We start from the raw sequence: 22105 nt of genomic DNA on the forward strand, positions 1-22105 counted from the left end.
CTTCATCCACATATATTAGGTGCTCATCAGGATGTAATGTTCCATCTCCTGCAAAAGGATTAGCTAGCAGTTTTTCTATCATACCCGAAGAAATTTCAAAGTAGACATTTTCATTTTCAGTAGGTTCAGTAGGTTCAGTAGGTTGAGGATCAACTCTTTGCTCTACTGGTCGGGGTGAAGATACCCCGAACAAGCCCCTCAGAGGATTACTTTCCATAGTAACAAGTGACAGTAAATTTCAGCACGGTATATAAATTTTTCCTTACCAAATTCCACCTACCAAAGGCGCTTCACTCCCCGGCAACGGTGCTAGAAAAGTGTCTTGATGACCCACAAGTGTAGGGGATCTATCGTAGTCCTTTCAATAAGTAAAAGTGTCTTGATAACCCACAAGTGTAGGGGATCTATCGCCCCCCCCTCCCTAGTCCAATTCGGACTGGCCATGGGCGGGGGGGGGGGGGGGGGGGCAGCCTCCCTTGTTGCCCTCCTCTCCTTTCCACTAAGGCCCATGAAGGCCCTTGAACTTCCCGGGGGGGTCCGGTAACCCCCGGTACTCTGAAACTCATCTGAAACAACCCAAACCATTTCGGTGTCCGAATGTAACCTTCCAATATATGAATCTTAACCTCTCAACCATTTTGAGTCTCCTCGCCATGTCCGTGATCTCATCCGGGACTCGGAACAAACTTCGGTCATCAAATCACATAACTCATAATACAAATCGTCATCGAACGTTAAGCGTGCGGACCCTACGGGTTCGAGAACTATGTAGACATGACCAAGACACATCTACGCTCAATAACCAATAGCGGAACCTGGATGCTCATATTGGTTCCTACATATTCTACGAAGATCCTTATCGGTCAAACCGCATAACAACATAAGTTGCTCCCTTTGTCATCGGTATGTTACTTGCCCGAGATTCGATTGTCGGTGTCATCATACCTAGTTCAATCTCGTTACTGGCAAGTCTCTTTACTCGTTTCGTAATGCATCATCCCACAACTAACTCATTAGTCACATTGCTTGCAAGGCTTACAGTGATGAGCATTACCGAGAGGGCCCAGAGATACCTCTCCGATACACAGAGTGACAAATCCTAATCTTGATCTATCCCAACTCAACAAACACCATCGGAGACACCTGTAGAGCATCTTTATAATCACCCACTTACGTTGTGATGTTTGATAGCATACAAGGTGTTCCTCTGGTATTCGGGAGTTGCATAATCTCATAGTCAGAGGAACATGTATAAGTCATGAAGAAAGCAATAGCAATAAAACTAAACAATCATTATGCTAAGCTAACGGATGGGTCTTGTCGATCACATCATTCTCTAATGATGTGATCCCGTTCACCAAATGACAACACATGTCTATGGTCAGGAAACTTAACCATGTTTGATTAATGAGCTAGGCAAGTAGAGGCATACTAGGGACACTCAGTTTTGTCTATGTATTCACACATGTAACTAAGTTTTCGGTTAATACAATTCTAGCATGAATAATAAACATTTATCATGATATAAGGAAATATAAATAACAACTTTATTTTTGCCTCTAGGGCATATTCCTTCATCTCAGCGGCGAGACGGTCGGCTTCGGTCTGAGACATGGTGTTGACGAAAACGACGCGGATGTAGAGGAAGTAGCTGATCGGAGGCGAGCAGTCGCGTAGTCGCTTCCCAAAAACCTATTTACCCCTCGCCCGTACAGGAACTGGAGGGGCAGGGTTTCTGAGACCTGCTCTCCCGTCGACCATGCACGAGACGGACGGGATGGAGTCACCGGCGGCAGCAACAACAAAGGAACGACGGTGGGCAGTGCGCGTGGAGCAGATGTGATCTGTTCATGGCGGTTATGGTTAGGAGACACCTGATGACCCACAAGTGTAGGGGATCTATCATAGTCCTTTTCGATAAGTAAGAGTGTCGAAACCCAACGAGGAGCAGAAGGAAATGATAAGCGGTTTTCAGCAAGGTATTCTCTGCAAGCACTGAAATTATAGGTAATAGATAGTTTTGTGATAAGATAATTTGTAACGAGCAACAAGTAACAAAAGTAAATAAAGTGCAGCAAGGTGGCCCAATCCTTTTTGTAGCAAAGGACAAGCCTGGACAAACTCTTATATAGAAGAAAGCGCTCCCGAGGACACATGGGAATTATCGTCAAGCTAGTTTTCATCACGTTCATATGATTCGCGTTCGGTACTTTGATAATTTGATATGTGGGTGGACCGGTGCTTGGGTGTTGTCCTTACTTGCACAAGCATCCCACTTATTATTAACCGCCATTGCAAGCATCCGCAACTACAACAGAAGTATTAAGGTAAACCTAACCATAGCATGAAACATATGGATCCAAATCAGCCCCTTACGAAGCAACGCATAAACTAGGGTTTAAGCTTCTGTCACTCTAGCAACACATCATCTACTTATTACTTCCCAATGACTTCCTCTAGGCCCAAATAATGGTGAAGTGTCATGTAGTCGACGTTCACATAACACCACTAGAGGAGAGACAACATACATCTCATCAAAATATTGAACGAATACCAAATTCACATGACTACTAATAGCAAGACTTCTCCCATGTCCTCAGGAAAAAACGTAACTACTCACAAAGCATATTCATGTTCATAATCAGAGGGGTATTAATATGCATATATGATCTGAACATATGATCTTCCACCAAATAAACCGGCTAGCATCAACTACAAGGAGTAATCAACACTACTAGCAACCTACAGGTACCAATCCCAGACTTAGAGACAAGAATTGGATACAAGAGATGAACTAGGGTTTGAGAGGAGATGTTGCTAGTGAAGATGTTGATGGAGATTGGCCCCCTCCCGATGAGAGGAGCATTGGTGATGACGATGGCGATGATTTCCCCCTCCCGGAGGGAAGTGTCCCCGACAGAACAGCTTCGCCAGAGCCCTAGATTGGTTCCGCCAAGGTTCCGCCTCGTGGCGGCGGAGTCTCGTCCCGAAAGCTTGCTTATGATTTTTTCCTCAACCAAAGACTCCATATAGCAGAAGATGGGCATCTGAGGGCCACCAGGAGGCCCACGATGCAGGGGGCGCGCCCAGGGGGTAGGGCGCGCCCCCCACCCTCGTGGCCAGGGTGTGGGCCCCCTCTGGAACTTCTTGCGCTCAGTATTTTTTATATATTCTGAAAATAGCTTCCGTGAAGTTTCAGGACTTTTGGAGATGTGCAGAATAGGTCTCTACTATTTGCTCCTTTTCTAGCCCAGAATCCCAGCTGCCGGCATTCTCCCTCTTTGTGTAAACCTTGTAAAATAATAGAGAATATGCGTAAGTATTGTGACATAATGTGTAATAACAGCCCATAATGCAATAAATATCGATATAAAAGCATGATGCAAAATGGACGTATCAACACCCCACACTTATATAGGTGCAACCGCGTGGAGAGACATGGTTTCGACCCACGTCCGTGATTGCCCATGATCAGACGTGTCAAATCATGGCCCAACTGTCAGAAAACTCTCCGTTACTGACTGGCAAAAATAAGCACGTAGGTGTGAGCTCGGCGGCTCATTCCCGCAACCTGCAGCGCATCGTGACGAGGCGTGGCCTGGCGAGGCGGGCGGCATATGAGGAGTGCGCGAGGGCCTCTTCTTTTCTCAAGATCCAGTAGCATGCTGAAGAGAAACCCTTACAAAGAGGTCCAACTCCTTCTCCACTAGCGGGGTGGGACTAAACTTCCCACTACACCTAGTTGAAGGAAATATGCCCTAGAGGCAATAATAAAGTTGTTATTTATATTTCCTTATAACATGATAAATGTTTATTATTCATGCTAGAATTGTATTAACCGGAAACATAGTACATGTGTGAATACATAGACAAACAGAGTGTCCCTAGTATGCCTCTACTTGACTAGCTCGTTAATCAAAGATGGTTAAGTTTCCTAGCCATAGACATGTGTTGTCATTTGATGAACGGGATCACATCATTAGAGAATGATGTGATGGACTTGACCCATCCATTAGCTTAGCATGATGATCGTTTAGTTTGTTGCTATTGCTTTCTCCATAACTATACATCTTTCCTATAACCATGAGATCATGCAACTCCCGAATACCGGAGGAACACTTTGTGTGCTACCAAATGTCACAACGTAACTGGGTGATTATAAAGGTGCTCTACAGGTGTCTCCAATGGTGTTTGTTGAGTTGGCATGGATCAAGATTAGGATTTGTCACTCCGATTGTCGGAGAGGTATCTGTGGGCCCTCTCGGTAATGTACATCAAAATAAGCCTTGCAAGAAATGTAGCTAATGAGTTAGTTACGGGATGTAGCATTATGGAACGAGTAAAGAGACTTGCTGGTAACGAGATTGAACTAGGTATTGAGATACCGACGATCGAATCTCGGGCAAGTAACATACCGATGACAAAAGGAACAATGTATGTTGTTATGCAGTTTGACCGATAAAGATCTTCATAGAATATGTCGGAACCAATATGAGCATACAGGTTCCGCTATTGTTTATTGACCAGAGACATGTCTCGGTCATGTCTACATAGTTCTCGAACCCGTAGGGTCCGCACGCTTAACGTTCGGTGACGATTGGTATTACGAGTTTATGTGTTTTGATGTACCGAAGGTAGTTCAGAGCCCCAGATTTGATCACGGACATGACGAGGAGTCTCAAAATGGTTGAGACGTAAAGATCGATATATTGAAATTCTATGTTTGGACATCGGAATGGTTCCGGGTGAAATGGGGAGTATAGCGGAACTCCCCGGGAGGTGTATGGGCCTTATTGGGCCTTAGTGGAAGAGAGGGAGAAGAAGCAAAGGAGCCCCCCCCAAGCCCAATCCGAATTGGGAGGGGGGCCGGCCCCCCTTTCCTTTCTTATTCCTCCTCCCTTCTCTCCTAAAACCAAACAAGGGAAGGGGAATCCTACTCACGGTGGGAGTAGGACTCCCTTAGGTGCGCCTAGAGAGGCCGGCCCCCTCCCCCTCGTCCACTCCTTCATATACGGGGGAGGGGGCACCCCATAGACACACAAGTTGATCATTGATCTTTTAGCCGTGTGCGGTGCCCCCCTCCACCATAATCCACCTCGGTTATATTGTAGCGGTGCTTAGGCGAAGCCCTGTTCCGGTAGCATCATCATCACCGTCATCACGCCGTCGTGCTGACAAAACTCTCCCTCGAAGCTCTACTAGATCGTGAGTTCGCGGGACATCACCGAGCCGAACGCGTGCAGATCACGAAGGTGTCGTACCTTCGGTGCTAGATCGGTCGATCGTGAAGACGTACAACTACATCAATTGCGTTGTTATAACGCTTCCGCTTACGGTCTACGAGGGTACGTAGACGATACTCTCCCCTCTCGTTGCTATGCATCACCATGATCTTGCGTGTGCGTAGGAATTTTTTTGAAATTACTACATTCCCCAATAGTGGCATCCGAGCCAGGTTTATGCGTAGATGTTATATGCACGAGTAGAACACAAAGGAGGTGTGGGCGTGGGTATATACATATTGCTTGCCGTCACTAGTTGATTCTTGATTCAACGGTATTGTTGGATGAAGCGGCTCAGACCAACATTATGCGTATGCTTACGCGAGACTGATTCCACCGACGTGCTTTGCACGCAAGTGGCTAGTGGGTGTCTATTTCTCCAGCTTTAGTTGAATCGGATTCAATGAACAGGGTTCTTTCTGAAGATCAAAAAGCAATCACTATACTGCGTTGTGGTTTTTGATGCGTAGGTAAGAACGGTTCTTGCTCAGCCCGTAGTAGCCATGTAAAACTTGCAACAACAAAGTAGAGGACATCTAACTTGTTTTTGCAGGGCATGTTGTGATGTGATATGGTCAAGACATGATGCTAAATTTTATTGTATGAGATGATCATGTTTTGTAACGGAGTTATCGGCAACTGGTAGAAGCCTTATGGTTGTCTCTTTATTGCATAAGATGCAAGCACCATACAATTGCTTTACTTGATCACTATGCGATAGCAATAGTTGCAAAAGCAATAGTTGGCGAGACGACCATATGACGACATGTTGATAGAGATCAAGATGATGGAGATCATGGTGGCATGCCGGTGATGATGGAGATCATGACGGTACTTTGGAGATGGAGATCAAAGGCACAAGATGATGATGGCCATATCATGTCACATATTTTGATTACATGTGATGTTTATCTTTTATGCTTCTTATTTTGCTTAGTACGGCGGTAGCATTATAAGATGATCTCTCACAAAATTTCAAGGTATAAGTGTTCTCCCTGAGTATGCACCGTTGCGACAGTTCATCGTGCTGAGACACCACGTGATGATCGGGTGTGATAAGCTCTACGTTCACATACAATGGGTGCAAGCTAGTTTTGCACATGCGGAATACTCGGGTTAAACTTGACAAGCCTAGAATATGCAGATATGGCCTCGGAACACTGGAGACCGAAAGGTCGAGCGTGAATCATATAGTAGATATGATCAACATAGTGATGTTCACCATTGAAAACTACTCCATCTCACGTGGTGATCGGACATGGTTTAGTTGATTTGGATCACGTGATCATTTAGATGACTAGAGGGATGTCTATCTAAGTGGGAGTTCTTAAGTAATATGATTAATTGAACTTTAATTTATCATGAACTTAGTCCTGATAGTATTTGCAAAAACTATGTTGTAGATCAATAGCTCGCAATGTAGCTCCCCGTTTATTTTGATATGTTCCTAGAGAAAAACTATGTTGAAAGGTGATAGTAGCAATGATGCGGACTAGGTCCGTGATCTAAGGATTATCCTCATTTTTGCACAGAAGAATTATGTCCTTGATGCACCGCTAGGTGACAGACCTATTGCAGGAGCAGATGCAGATGTTATGAACGTTTGACAAGCTCGGTATGATGACTACTTGATAGTTAGTGCACCATGCTTTACGGCTCAGAACCGGGACTTCAAAAACGTTTTGAACGCCACGGAACATATAAGATGTTCCAAGAGTTGAAACTAGTATTTTAGACTAATGCCCATGTCGAGACGTATGAGACCTCTGACAGTACTTTGCCTACAAGATGGAGGAGAATAGCTCAACCAATGAGCATGTGCTCAGATTGTCTGAGTACTACAATTTCTTGAATCAAGTGGGAGTTAATCTTCCAGATAAAATAGTGGTTGACAAAGTTCTCTAGTCACTATCACCAAGTTACTGGAACTTCGTGATGAACTATAATATGCAAGGGATGACGAAAGTAATTCCCAAGCTCTTCACGATGTTGAAATCAGCGAAGGTAGAAATCAAGAAAAGCATCAAGTGTTGATGGTTGACAAGACCACTAGTTTCAAGTAAAAGGGCAAGGGAAAGAAAGGGAACTTCAAGAAGAATGGCAAGCAAGTTGCCACTCCCATGAAGAAGCCCAAAGTTAGACCCAAGCCTAAAACTGAGTGCTTCTACTGCAAAGATAATGGTCACTGGAAGTGGAACTGCCCTAGATACTTGGCGGATAAGAAGGATGGCATATTGAACAAAGGTATATTGGATATACATGTTATTGATGTGTACTTTACTAGTGTTTATAGCAACCCCTCGGTATTTGATACTGGTTCAGTTGCTAAGAGTAGTAACTCGAAACGGGAGTTGCAAAATAAATAGAGACTAGTTAAGGGCGATGTGATGATGTGTGTTGGAACTGATTCCAAGGTTGATAAGATCACCATCACACACTCCCTTTACCTTCGGGACTAGTGTTGAACCTAAAATAAATGTTATTTGGCGTTTGCGTTGAGCATGAATATGATTGGATCATGTTTGTTGCAGTACGGTTATTCATTTAAGTCAAAGAATAATTGTTGTTCTAATTACATGAATAAAACCTTCTATGGTCATACACTCAATATAAATGGTTTATTGAATCTCGATCATAGTGATACACATATTCATAATATTGAAGCCAAAAGATGCAAAGTTAAAATGATAGTGCAACTTATTTGTGGCACTGCCGTTTAGGTCATATTGGTGTAAAGCGCATAAAGAATCTCCATGCTGATGGGCTTTTGGAATCACTTGATTATGAATCACTTGATGCTTGCAAACCATGCCTCATGGGCAAGATGACTAAGACTCCGTTCTCCGGAACAGTGGAGCGAGCAACTGACTTATTGGAAATAATACATACTGATGTATGCGGTCCGATGAGTGTTGAGGCTCATGGCGGGTATCGTTATTTTCTGACCTTCACAGATGATTTGAGAAAATATGGGTATATCTACTTGATGAAACATAAGTCTGAAACATTTGAAAAGTTCAAAGAATTTCAGAGTGAAGTGGAAAATCATCGTAAACAGAAAATAAAGTTTCTACGATCTGATCGTGGAGACGAATATTTGAGTTACGAGTTTGGTCTTCAACTAAAACAACACGGAATAGTTTCACAAATTCATGCCACCTAGAACACCACGGCATAATGGTGTGTCCAAACGTCATAACCGTACTTTATAGGATATAGTGCAATCTATGATGTCTCTTACCGATTTACCACTATCGTTTTGGGGTTATGCATTAGAGACAGCTACATTCACGTTATATAGGGCATCGTCTAATCCGTTGAGACGACACCGTATGAACTATGATTTGGCTAGAAACCTAAGCTGTCGTTTCTTAAAGTTTGGGGTTGTGATGCTTACGTGAAAAAGTTTCAGCCTGATAAGCTCAAACCCAAATCAGAAAAGTGCGTCTTCATAGGACACCCAAAAGAAACTATTGGGTACACCTTCTATCACAGATCTGAAAGGCAAGATCTTTGTTGCTAAGAGTGGATCCTTTCTAGAGAAGAAGTTTCTCTCGAAAGAAGTTAGTGGGAGGAATGTAGAACTTGACGAGGTAATTGCACCTTCTCCCGAATTGGAAAGTAGTTCATCATAGAAATCAGTTCTAGCGATTTCTACGCCAATTAGTGAGGAAGCTAATGATGATGATCATGAAACTTCAGATCAAGTTACTACCGAACCTCGTAGGACAACCAGAGTATGGTCCGCACCAGAGTGGTACGGTAATCCTTTCTGGAAGTCATGTTACTAGACCATGACGAACATACGAACTATGAGGAAGCAATGATGAGCCCAGATTCCGCAAAATGGCTTAAGGCCATGAAATCTAAGATGGGATCCATGTATAAAGAACAAAGTATGGACTTTGATTGACTTGCCCAATGATTGGCGAGCCATTGAGAATAAATGGATCTTCAAGAGGAAGACGGACGCTGATAGTAGTGTTACTATCTACAAAGCTCAAATTTTCGCAAAATGGTTTTCGACAAGTTCAAGGTGTTGACTACGATGAGATTTTCTCACTCGTTGTAATGCTTAAGTCTTTCTAAATCATGTTAGCAATTGCCACATTTTATGAAATCTGGCAAACGGATGTCAAAACTGCATTCCTTAATGGATTTCTTAAAGAAGAGTTGTATATGATACAACAAGAAAGTTTTGTCAATCCTAAAGGTACTAACAAAGTGTGCAAGCTCCAGCGATCCATCTATGGACTGGTGCAAGTATCTCGGAGTTGGAATACACGCTTCGATGAGTTGATCAAAGCATATAGTTTTATACAGACTTTTGAAGAAGCATGTATTTACAAGAAAGTGAGTGGGAGCTCTGTAGCATTTATGATATTATATGTGGATGACATATTGTTGATCAGAAATGATACTAAATTTCTGGATAGCATAAAAGGATACTTGAATAAGAATTTTTCAATGAAAGACCTCGGAGAAGCTGCTTACATATTGGGCATCAAGATCTATAAAGATAGATCAAGACGCTTGATAAGACTTTCGATGAGTACATACCTTGATAAGATTTTGAAAGAGTTCAAAATGGATCAGTCAAAGAAGGAGTTCTTGCCTGAGTTGTAAGGTGTGAACTTGAGTAAAGACTCAAAACCCGGCCACGGCAGTAAATGGAAAGAGAATGAAAAGTAATTCCCTATGCCTCAGTCATAGGTCCTATAAAGTATGCTATGCTATGTACCAGACCTATTGTATACCTTAGCATGATTTTGGCAAGGGAGTACAATAGTGATCTAGGAGTAGATCACTGGACAGCGGTCAAAATTATACTTAGAGGACTAAGGAAATATTTCTTGGTTATGGAGGTGATAAAAGAGTTTGCCGTAAAGAGTTACATCGATGCAAGCTTTTTACACCGATCTAGATGACTCTAAGTCTCGATCTAGATACATATTGAAAGTGGGAGAAATTAGCTAGAGTAGCTCTGTGCAGAGTATTGTAGACATAGAAATTTGCAAAATACATACGGATTTGAATGTTGCAGACCCGTAGACTAAACTTCTCTCACAAGCAAAACATGATCACTCTTTGGGTGTTAATCACATAGCGATGTGAACTAGAATATTGACTCTAGTAAACCCTTTGGGTATTAGTCACATGAAGATGTGAACTAATCACATAAAGATGTGAACTATTGGTGTGAACTCACATGATGATGTGAACTAGATTATTGACTCTAGTGCAAGTGGGATACTGAAGGAAATATGCCCTAGAGGAAATAATAAAGGTGTTATTTATATTTCCTTATATCATTATAAATGTTTATTATTCATGGTAGAATTGTATTAACCGGAAACTTAGTACATGTGTGAATACATAGACAAACAGAGTGTCCCTAGTATGCCTCTACTTGACTAGCTCGTTAATCAAAGATGGTTAAGTTTCCTAGCCATAGACATGTGTTGTCATTTGATGAACGGGATCACATCATTAGAGAATGACGTGATGGACTTGACCCATCCGTTATCTTAGCACGATGATCGTTTAGTTTGTTACTATTGCTTTCTCCATAGCTATACATGTTCCTATAACTATGAGATCATGCAACTCCCAAATACCGGAGGAACACTTTGTGTGCTACCAAACGTCACAACGTAACTGGGTGATTATAAAGGTGCTCTACAGGTGTCTCCAACGGTGTTTGTTGAGTCGGCATGGATCAAGATTAGGATTTGTCACTTCGATTTTCGGAGAGGTATCTCTGGGCCCTCTCGGTAATGTACATCACAATAAGCCTTGCAAGCAATGTAGCTAATGAGTTAGTTACGGGATGTAGCATTACGGAACGAGTAAAGAGACTTGCCAGTAACGAGATTGAAGTAGGTATTGAGATATCAACGATCGAATCTCGGGCAAGTAACATACTGATGACAAAAGGAACAACGTATGTTGTTATGCGGTTTGACCGATAAAGATCTTCGTAGAATATGTAGGAACCAATATGAGCATCCAGGTTCCGCTATTGGTTATTGACCGGAGACATGTCTCGGTCATGTCTACATAGTTCTCGAACCCGTAGGGTCCGCACGCTTAACGTTCGGTATTATGAGTTTATGTGTTTTGATGTACCGAAGGTAGTTTGGAGTCCCGGATTTGATCACGGACATGACGAGGAGTCTCGAAATGGTCGAGACATAAAGATCGATATATTGGAAGCCTATGTTTGGACATTGGAATGGTTCGGGGTGAAATCGGGAGTATACTGAAACCCCACGGGAGGTGTTTGGGCCTTATTGGGCCTTAGTGGAAGAGAGGGAGAAGAAGCAAAGGAGGGGGCGCCCCCCCCCCCCAAGCCCAATCTGAATTGGGAGGGGGTGGGGCCCCCTTTCCTTCCTTCTTCCTCCTCCTTCTTTCTCTCCTAAAACCAAACAAGGGAAGGGGGAATCCTACTCCCGGTGGGAGTAGGACTCCCTTGGGCGCGCCTAGAGAGGCCGGCCCCCTCCCCTTCCCCCACTAATTTATATACGGCGGAGGGGGCACCCCATAGACACACAAGTTGATCGTTGATCTTTTAGCCGTGTGCGGTGCCCCCTCCACCATAATCCACCTCAGTTATATCGTAGCGGTGCTTAGGCGAAGCCCTGTTCCGGTAGCATCATCATCATCATCATCATGTCGTCGTGCTGATGAAACTCTCCCTCGAAGATCTACTGGATCATGAATTCACGGGACGTCACTGAGCCGAGCGTGTGCCGATCGCGGAGGTGTCGTACCTTCGATGCTAGATCGGTCGATCGTGAAGACTTACGACTACATCAAGCGCATTGTCATAACGCTTCCGCTTACGGTCTATGAGGGTACGTAGACGATACTCTCCCCTCTCGTTGGTATGCATCACCATGATCTTGCGTGTGCGTAGGAATTTTTTTTGAAATTACTGCGTTCCCCAACACTAGTGCCATATAACCCACATGGGCTCTTAGTGATTTTTCTGAAATTGTTGGATGGGCCTAAAGCCCACCCCACACAGAGATGGCACCATTGAAAGACAAATTTAATGCACTACAGGAATCAGCTATTTTGCTGTCTGCCACAGCAGACGGCAAAGAGCCACAAAGCTGACGACAAAACTCTTTGCCGTCAGCCGTGGACGACATACGTGTCCGGCGTTGTAAACACTGGCAAAGAGTTTCTTTGTCGTCTATTTTGTGACAGCGGACGGCAAAGACCCTTTGTCGTCGGTAATGGATGACGAAGAAGGTAGACGACAAAGAACCGACGTTAGCCACGTTAGGTGGCTAACGTCAGACTTTGCCGTCAGCCAGCGGACGGCAAAACGTGCTTCAACATGTCACCACGTACACGTCACCCACATACCCGGCATGACGTCCGGTCAAACCGCCACGCGTCACCTCGGGGAAAGCGCGTCCTGGGAAAGTGCATCATCTGCCACCCCGACGCCCCATCCCGTCGACGGCCGCCTTGCCTTCCACCCCCATCGTCCCGTCCCATAGTCCCATCCCGCCCCGAGGCGCCCGCATTAATGAGCAGTAGTGCCGGCTGCTAGCCCGGTCGCCCACCTCCCGTTACCCGGACGGCTATATGAACATGCCCCACCGTCGGCCCCCCACACCCGACCTCAAACCCGCTGCCGGTGAGAAATCCAGCACAGCGCCGGCGATGTCCTACCACCACGGGAGCAGCAGCGGCGGCGACGACGACGACGCCCGAGCGCCTGGTCGTCCAGCCTCGGCAATTCAGAGACGAAGGAGTTGTGCCGGTACGGCCTCCTCGTGACGACAGGCTGACGTCTTCCCTGGCAGTGGAAGATCAGGACGGACAGCTACCCAACGCTCGGCCCCGACGCAACGGCGAACACATCGACTGCCGCCACAACATTCAAGGCCCGTATGACTTCTCGCGCTGCAAGGTGTACAACGATGTGATCGCCGCCTTCCGGCTTGCGGCGACCGGCGTCACCCCCGACTTCACTGCCCCGAGCTACCGTCGCGGATCTGACCACCCCCAGCCACCCCCCAGCGTCGGTGCAGGGCCCTGCCCCGCGGGAGCACCCTCAGGGATCTGACCGCTGCTAGCCAGCCCTCCCGGCGCCCGCACGCACACCGGCCGTCCCCCCTGTCGTCGAGCTGCCGCCGGAACAAGTTGTCCTCCGTGAGGGCGACGATCCGGACGACACTCCGGGGTGGCATGTTGCCCTACGGGCGTCGGAGGCGGCTGCGAGGGAAGCCGCCGAGGTAGCGGCCGCCATCGACACTGTCGCGGCCACGGTGGCAGAGGAGGCCGCGATGGCGCCGGCGAAGGAGGAGGAGGCGGCGCCATCGGAGGAGGAGGTGGCGGCGCCGGCGGAGGAGGAGGAAGACGGCCCCGTCAACTGGGACAACGTCGTCGCAGACAGCAGCTGCGACGACGGCGGTGACGGCGAAGGCACCGTCGTGATCGACCTGCTCGCTAGCGATGACGACGACTATATGTAAAAATATTATGTAAAATATATCTATGTTGAGTGAAAATGCAATTTGAAAAATAGATCTATGTTGAATTTTATGCCGACGGGGCGGGGGGAGCGGCGTGCGACCTGGGGGGGCTTAGCGGCGGGTCGTCGTTGGCAGCGGGCGGCGGTGGGGTGCGGTTGGGGGGGGGGGGGGGGGGGGGGGGGGGGGGGGGGGAGAGGGGGGGGGGGGGGAGACGAAGAGAGGAGGGGGCATTAGGGCCGTTAGGTAGGGGCTTGTTTGACGTCCGCTAGCTGACGGCAAAGTGAGCAGGTGGGGTGGGCTGTTACAATAGCTGGCCTCCACTGGACCCCACCCACCTCTCTGCCTTCAGCTAGCGGATGGCAAAGTTTTGTTGTCGTCAGCAAGCCGACGGCAAAGAAGAGGTTGATGGTAAATTCTCTGATTCCAGTAGTGATGGTTGAATGGCTACTTGCGATGTTTTACTCATGCTTGTCCTGTCCAGAGAGCACAATGGTTGTTTACTTGCTAAATTTTGGCACAATTTCAGCATACGCTCTACTTTGGACAACAAATCTCCATTCGAGGTGCTCTACGGCCATTCTTCTCGCCACTTTAGTGTTACATCTACCGACACTTGCCCTGTTCCTGAATTGGATGTGTGGTTAAAGAGTGTGGCCTTATGCTGAGATTGTTACAGGAACGCGCTCATATGAAAAACCATGGCAACAAGAAGCGTTCAGGCCGAGTGCTCCAGATTAGCGACTCTTTTTAAGCTGCAACCCTATAGTCAGTCTACATTTGCATCACGAGGACAGCCCAAGTTGTTGTTCAAGTTTTATGGTCCGGTCAAAGTGCTTGACGGGTTGGTTACATAGCTTATCGTCTCTAATTTTCCACCTGAAGATGCGCAATTATTTGTACCATGAAAAGTGTTACAGCGTCGATTCTGGCATGAATTGCAATATGGGAAGACTTAGATGAGCCATGAGCCACAGTTTGGGGACAAGTTGTTCTTCAAGGGACGGGGCCAAGTCAATAGCGACAAAGTTAGCGACCAAGCCTCTAGACGCATCGCCAGTGTAGAAGGATACATCATCCTTCTAATCCCTACACTCAAGACCAATGGGTCACGGGCCCGTTAACACATGGAAGGTTGTCATGTTTTGAAACTGGGCTTCGTGTCATATAAATGGACGATGCATAGCGGCTTCCCTTCAAAATCCTTCTAATCCCTACTACCTCGCTGCTCCGTATTGTTTTTATGACATGTAAACAGGGACCTCCCACCGTGCGTTTATATGACATGAAAATTGGAAAATATGATTAGCTAGATAAAAACATGAACGGTTTTGAAAATTCTGAACATTTTTTGAAAAACACGAATATTTTTTTTCCAATTGTCAACATCTTTTAAAGGAAACAGTTTCCAAAAATTCCTGATTTTTTTTAATTTCTGAACAAACTTAAAAACAGGAAAAACTCTTAAAAGTATGAAGATTAAAAAAACAAGAAAATCTTTTGAATATGTGAAAAAAATTAAAACAGGAACTTCTTCAAATTTCAAAACCCGAACATGATATGAAATTCCACAGATATTTTTTGGAAAGGCAACCATTTTATGAATATGTGAACAAATTTGAAAACGGGAAACACTTTTGAAATTTGATTCGAAAAGAAACAGAAAAAAGGAAAAAGAAAAACCGAGAGGAAAAAAATAAAGAAAACAAAAAGGAAGAAAAACCGGATCAAGGTTCCTTAAACCGGTTATGAACCTTTTGCCAGAACCAGTGGCTCGCTCCTCTCGAATTCGAATTCCTCGATTGATAGACAAATCCCCATTCCGATCTAGATCCACTATCCCCACGCTAAGAAAGAAGACAATAACGCGAACACTGGCTGCTTCTCGAGCGCACGGCTGATACAATGCAACAGCTGTCTGCTGATAGCCATGGCTGCCTACGCGATCCAACAGCGACGGGGCCTCCAGCCGCCGACAGAACCTGGTCTCTGGCGTCCGAAATTGTTAGACCTTGGGTTCTTCTCGAACAAGTCGCTGGTGAGCGGGCGAGCTGGCCGAGCGGCGACGGCAGAGCTGCAGGTGGCTCGGTCGAAGCCGGTACATAACCGGTTACCCACACGTAAGTAGAAAAATAAAAAAGACAATCAATAAAAATGAGAAAATGACTTGGTAATCAAAGTTTACGAACTGGTTGCAATTTTGTGAAGCCCATCTTGGATCTTGGGGGGTGGCAAGTACTCCCTCTGTAAACTAGTACTAATAAATATATAGTTCAAGAAAACTAATAAATATATAAGATCTTTTAGATCACTACTATAAGATCTTTTTAGCGAGCTAAAAGATCTTCTATTAGTTTTCAGAGGACTAATATCTAAAAGATCTTATATTAGTCTAGAAACTAATAAGATATTTTTATAATGATCTAAAAGATCTTATATTAGTTTACACAGGGAGTACTAACCTTTTGTTTTACTAGTTTCACAGAAGGGAATTACCAGAGCAAGTAGTCAAACTGTCACAGCCAACGAGCCAACGACGACATGCGCATACCAAACGACGTCAAGCCACATTATCGGTCTCATGCCAACAACCTGACAGCTGAGTATCAAAACCATATAAGTTAACAGGCACCAATGTACAAGGGGATGATTCGCCATCACACCTCACAACGGCTCAACATGTGATACATAGATAAATAAATGGCTGGAGAATATCTCTACCAATTGCTTGTTGAATGAAAGTTTTTACAGCAAGACATGATAACACAGCTACAGCAACCCACGAAACAAGCGGTCCTAGCGCACTTATTTCCATGGCTCAGGCACCAAAGAATGGACCGGGGACCGGCATAACTCAATCTCAATCTAGAATCAATGGAGAGGAACATCGGTTATTCTGCTTCCTCTCCAGCCCTAAGCCGCGGCGGATTTGCATACCGGGCATGCGTTCTTCACTTGCAACCACTTCTTGATGCAGTCGGTGTGGAAGTCGTGCCTGCACTTCAGTATCCCTAGGAGATCATTGTCTTTGTACTCCTCCTGCCATAGTTCAAAAATCATAATCAGAATTGGAGGAGCAAACGATTCAGGGCATGCCTGTAATGAATTTTTCAACATGGAACTGGAAATTAGGAGCATAAGAAATTCGTACCAGGCAGACTAGACAGCGCCCATCATCTTCGTCGTCTTGCTCCTCATCAGAACTGCAACAGACCACTTCTTTCACACAACCTGAAATCTTTTCGTCGGCAAGGCCGGTGTTCACAGTACCTATGGATTCCTCCAAGGCCAACAGTTCCTGTACATACAAGACGGAAAAGGTTAAGAAAAGATCCTGAAGTTTCCAGAGTAGAAGAAGCAAACGACCATGATTATACCTCATAACTCATTTCATCAATGTTCAGTCTCAAGTCCCTGTGGGGGTCAGCAGCTGCTTGTCTTGATTGTTGATAGAAAGCCAACTGCTCCATCATAACCCGCTACACAAACAGCAGCTAGATCAATAAAAATATTCAAACTTAAATGGATACCAGCTTAATTACTTGAAAACACGAAACAAGACCTCTACCTGTGTCTCAGCGATCAAATGGAATGAGCTCCTATCTACGAATCTATTCCTTCCAGTGCTGGCATGTGCCATGGATACCCTTGCATGCCTAGAAGATGCCGCAGTACTGATAGGAGATGGCAGATTGATCCTAATGGATGTAGAGGTAGAAGCAGGATAGTTCGGAATGACTGCATCATGGGAAAATGCTCTTGAGCCAGAGGAAACTGTGGAGGATGGATGGCCGTAGCTAGGAACGGCGCCACCATGAACAGCTCTAGGAGCAGTAAAGCCACCATTAGCAAATACCGCACTGTCTGAAGATCCATGGACAGTTGGGGCAGCAGCAGCACCTGAGCCATGAACAGCTCTAGGAGCAGGAAAGCCAGCATTGGCAAACATCGCACTGTTTGAAGAACCATGGACAGTTGGGGCAGCAGCGACACTTGAGCTGCTGCTATGCATAGGCATAGGATGATGGTAGATCCTACCAGTGATCCCAGTGCCACCTAAACAGTCAAAATACATAGACCGTAAGTTTGAAAGAAATTTATAAATAGCATAAAAACAACAACCTCATATGCTATATCATATACAAGATGATTTGGGGCACTGATAATTCGCATTTTTCTGGTAAAATTGTATCACAGGACTGAAAATCAGCCGCAGGTAACTACTAAAATCAAGTCACAAAAGCAACCTCATACCATAATTAAAGATGTGAACAGAAGACCGCATGAGATGCCAATTGTCAAGGGAAAAACTTGGGGGAGTGCATTAGCAAGACAATAAAGACGCATCAAGTACATTAAGCAAAGAATTAGTTACTAACCTGAAGGTAATGTTCTTGTTGGCACAGAAAAAGGTGCTTGGTTCCTTTCTGCTGCCGTACTTACGAAAGCACTTGTGGCTGAATGGAATGGCAGCTGATGATTGTTACTTGGTGTGTAAGTTGAAGCTGGCCTAGGTTCCAACGAAACATTAGCACTATCATGACGTGCTCTGACATTCCTCTGAGATCCTTCTTGATTAACTAAGCGTTGGTCAATCCAGTTGCTTGGACCAACGCTTAAAGGCACTTGCGGATGCAAGGGCTCAGTAAGTGCACTAGGATTTGGCTGCACAAAATCAGAGAAGTGACTGTTGGAAGAGCTGCCAACATAATAGTCAACAGCGTCCATTCCCTCCACTGAAGGAAGGAGGTTCTTTCGCTTCATTGCAACCATTCTGTTGTCCACATGGGAACTTAGGGCAGGTTTCGGCTGAGCATCATATGGTACATGGCCGCTGGATCTTGCAGTGCGATAGGGAACTAATGAAACATGTGAGGTCCCTAGGTTCACAACTCTATGACCTGGAAACTGTGTAGCATGACTTGAAGATGGAACGTCATTTGATCTACTTGCCATACTCCCAAAGCCTGGAGGACCAAGTCTAAGGGGTGCATCACTACCCGAATGCTCAAAAAGCATCTGACCTGAGATTGAAACAAGAGTATTATTATTTTATCATAGAACTAAGATAAACAGCAGAACAGAGCACAGGTTAAGTATAGCTACCTAAAGGCACAGGTTCATTGCCATGCCCATCCCTGGGTTGAGTATGATCCATCTCTGGCACTTGGAGATGGTTCAGATGATGTCCAGCCAAGAAACAGCCCTGTCTGGTTGCCCTTAACCTGGAAACACAAATTGAATGAACATCAATAGTCTAGAATCGGACAAAAAATGCTAGTCTAACTGAAAACAATGTGCTAGCATTAAGTTGAACACGGATTATGGACTGAGCTACCGCCGCAACTCAGGTATACAAACATGAAACTGACTTCATATACTCCTACAAAGCTAGGAAGGTAGATTGATTAGTAAATCCACCCATTACTTTAGCGAAAGAAATGGACTTTGTGCTATATTATTAGGTAATTAGCACTTGAAGGTGAGATACTTTGCAAATGTGAAGAATTACGACAAAAGGGGTGAACATTGCCCTTCTAAATGGAGTATACTGGCTTCTAACAACAAATTCTTGTTCAAGAATATAGCAGCTGATAGAAACAGGGCAAGGTTATCAGTCAACAGATGCACAGGGAAAACATGTTATTTGACCAAACTGGTTGCTGAGAGCAGGGCAGCAAGGGTCATTAAGCAAACCCATCAGAGTGCAATCCGTTTTGTTTCCTTTGTCAGAAGGAGGAGCAACCTAGCATGCACACGACTGACTCTGTTCTATCATGAAATTAAGAGTCACCTAGGCCACAAGTAATAATAAACAGTACAAACAAGCATCCCGTCCCACGCCAACGAGAGCATATCGACGGATCAATCGACGACCAAGAATTGGTGCCAGGGATTGTACAACAAACAGCGATTCTAGAGTTCTGAACCTGGACCCGGATATGGCAGGTGATAAATAAAAACTACGGCATGCCTATCCGCGAACAGGTGCGCGAGTAAAATTTCAAATTCGCTCGATGCGGTACCCAAAGCGGACCAAAATGGTCGCTCCCCCTGCTACACGGCGCCTCGCATACAAGCAAGATACTACTACTCGTACTATAATTGGCGAGAAACGGCAACTAGTGGGAATCAATCAAAGAAATCAGGATAAATCTACACGTTTCCTTTTCGAGACGGGGGGGGCCAATCAGGCACGCACGCACGCACGTGACCGGCTCTGCTCTATCACCAGCCAGGCAGGCCAATCCTGCCCGGGCAGGCGGCGGTTAGCTGAACGGCGCAAGCACGTGCCCCGCCGCTCGCTACCACGGCGGATCAGCCGCCGCCGCCGCCGCCGGGGAGGGGAGGGGAGGGGAAGCGCAACGGAAAGCCAGAGGGGGCGCGGCGGAATCGGACGGGGAATCGGGAGGGGGGCCGGTACCTGCGCGCGGGCGGCGGCCGATCCGGGGCGCGATCCGGCCAGATCGGCGGCGGGGGGCGGCGGGGGAGGGGGAGGCGGCGCGGCTGGCTGCTTCTGCTGGGCTGGGTTGTACGCAGGGAAGAAACAAATTTGTCCGCGTGGGTGGGGAGGGAGGGAGACGGTGGGGGCTGGGCTGGGGACGACGAGGCAGAGGGGTATTTATAGCGGCGGGAGAGGGTGAGGGGCGTTGGCGCTGGCGTTGGAGAGGCGGAGAAGGAGTAGCGCCCGTCGCGTCGCGTGGGAAGGGAGGGCCAGCGGGCCCCGCCCTCCCCTCCCCTCCCCTCCCCCTCCTCGCCACTTTACTGCCAGAAATAAGCGTCTCCCCTGCCTCGTTTTCAAAATTCGAACCCCCGGGCCCCGCCGCCGCTTAGACCCGGGGGCGCCTGGACAGCCAGGGGCCCACGCGGAGAGACGCGGCTCGTACTGGTAGTAGTATTAGGGTCGTATACGGATACACGGGGAGATACGGTGCGGTACGGTTGGGTGCGGAGAGGTGGTGGGGTGGGGCCCAAGTGTAAGGAGGGGTTTGACTCACGGCGTTACTTGCTGCTTGCCTTTTCCCTGTGGACGGACGCCTTTCGCCTTTGCTTGAAAGGCTCTCCTTTTGGCCTGGGTGCGACACAAGCACCAACTGCGTTTTTTGGCCATGACAGGGCGGAGCCGGGTAAGATCGGCCTACCTATAGCTGTGCCTTATTTCTTTCCCTTTCTCTTGTCACATTCGCAGCCGGATATGCTAAACAATTCTTTGGCGTATAAATCTCGTATATATATATATATATATGGCCCTTAATTACGATCATTAGCGGCCTGCCTATGCCTATACCTGTGGCTGCCTTTTCTCTTAATTATTAGCAAGTTTATATTATTATTTCTTTTCTTTCCCTTGTCACGTTCGCGGCGAGATACGCTACACAAGCCTGGCGTATAGAGCTCGTATATGAGGCCCTCAATTACGATTGTTTAATATCCCGTATGTATGCAGCGTATATCTCGATTAATCCTGCAACATATACATGGGCAATAAATTAATAGTACCACGTAATCGCAAAAAATAGCAGGTGATTGCAATCCCGGTTGGTCCTTACTGGCACCAAGATCTTTCAAAAATTGGTGTGTGGATTTCGTTTCGGATTGTTATAATATCTTTCCCGTCTCTGTTTACGGGTGGTTTGACGTTGACTCTCGTAGCGGGGAGGGGCGCACGGAAAGGTCTGCGTCCACGCCCTGGCCATGGCCCATCCCGGGCCCACGGGTCGGTGGGGGTCAGCTACGACGTGGCTGTCTTTTCCGTGCGCCCGGCTCGCGCTCGCGCTGACGGAGGGCGGGCACGCCGGGGGGTACGTCGCGCACGTGGGCGCGGCTGACCTGTGGGGCCGACGGCAAAAGCGCCACCCAGCTTTGCCATTAGTCTTGCGCGCCACGTACGTGTCGTCTGGCGCGGGGCTGGGCTGGGCTGGGCTGGAGCCCATCATCGGTTCCTCCGTAGTCCGTGCGAGGAAAACGGTTGCCAGGGCGCTGCAGCTGCAGAGAGAGAGAGAAGCGGGCGGACGCGACCCAGAGCGCGAACGGGCGGCACGGAGCGGAGAGCATCCGATGTGTGGTGTGGCGTGGCGTGGGTCACGTTCCATCCATCGCGCAGCACGCGGGCCTACGGCTAGGGACGGAGCCAGCCAATAGATGGATGGATAGCCCCCTGACGCCTGCGGACCAAAGCAACGCAGCTGCAGCACGCTACGCCATACCACGCCAGGCGCTAAAAGAAATCACAGCGAAATTGGTGCTACTAGCTGGTAGAGTACGTCTCGTATTGATGATGAGCCTAGCTTGGGCCGAGCTGCCGGTCGATAGATAAATGCAGATGCCGCA

At 46.6% G+C, this 22105-nt stretch overlaps 1 protein-coding gene across 1 annotated transcript; it reads right to left on the bottom strand.

Annotated features, from left to right (window-relative positions):
- Positions 1–16467: 16467 nt before the first annotated feature.
- Positions 16468–21708, bottom strand: LOC125546665 (probable E3 ubiquitin-protein ligase HIP1). The gene is made up of 8 exons (XM_048710838.1): positions 21443–21708; positions 20199–20534; positions 18881–18999; positions 18154–18798; positions 17343–17830; positions 17152–17253; positions 16926–17072; positions 16468–16813 (listed from the first exon to the last, which is right to left on the bottom strand). The coding sequence occupies exons 1-8, from the start codon at positions 21706–21708 to the stop codon at positions 16688–16690; spliced, it is 2229 nt and encodes a 742-aa protein (XP_048566795.1). The 3' UTR covers positions 16468–16687.
- Between the last annotated feature and the right edge of the window lie 397 nt (positions 21709–22105).

This window comes from Triticum urartu, chromosome 3 (assembly GCF_003073215.2).
Source record: "Triticum urartu cultivar G1812 chromosome 3, Tu2.1, whole genome shotgun sequence".
Taxonomy (NCBI): Eukaryota; Viridiplantae; Streptophyta; class Magnoliopsida; order Poales; family Poaceae; genus Triticum; species Triticum urartu.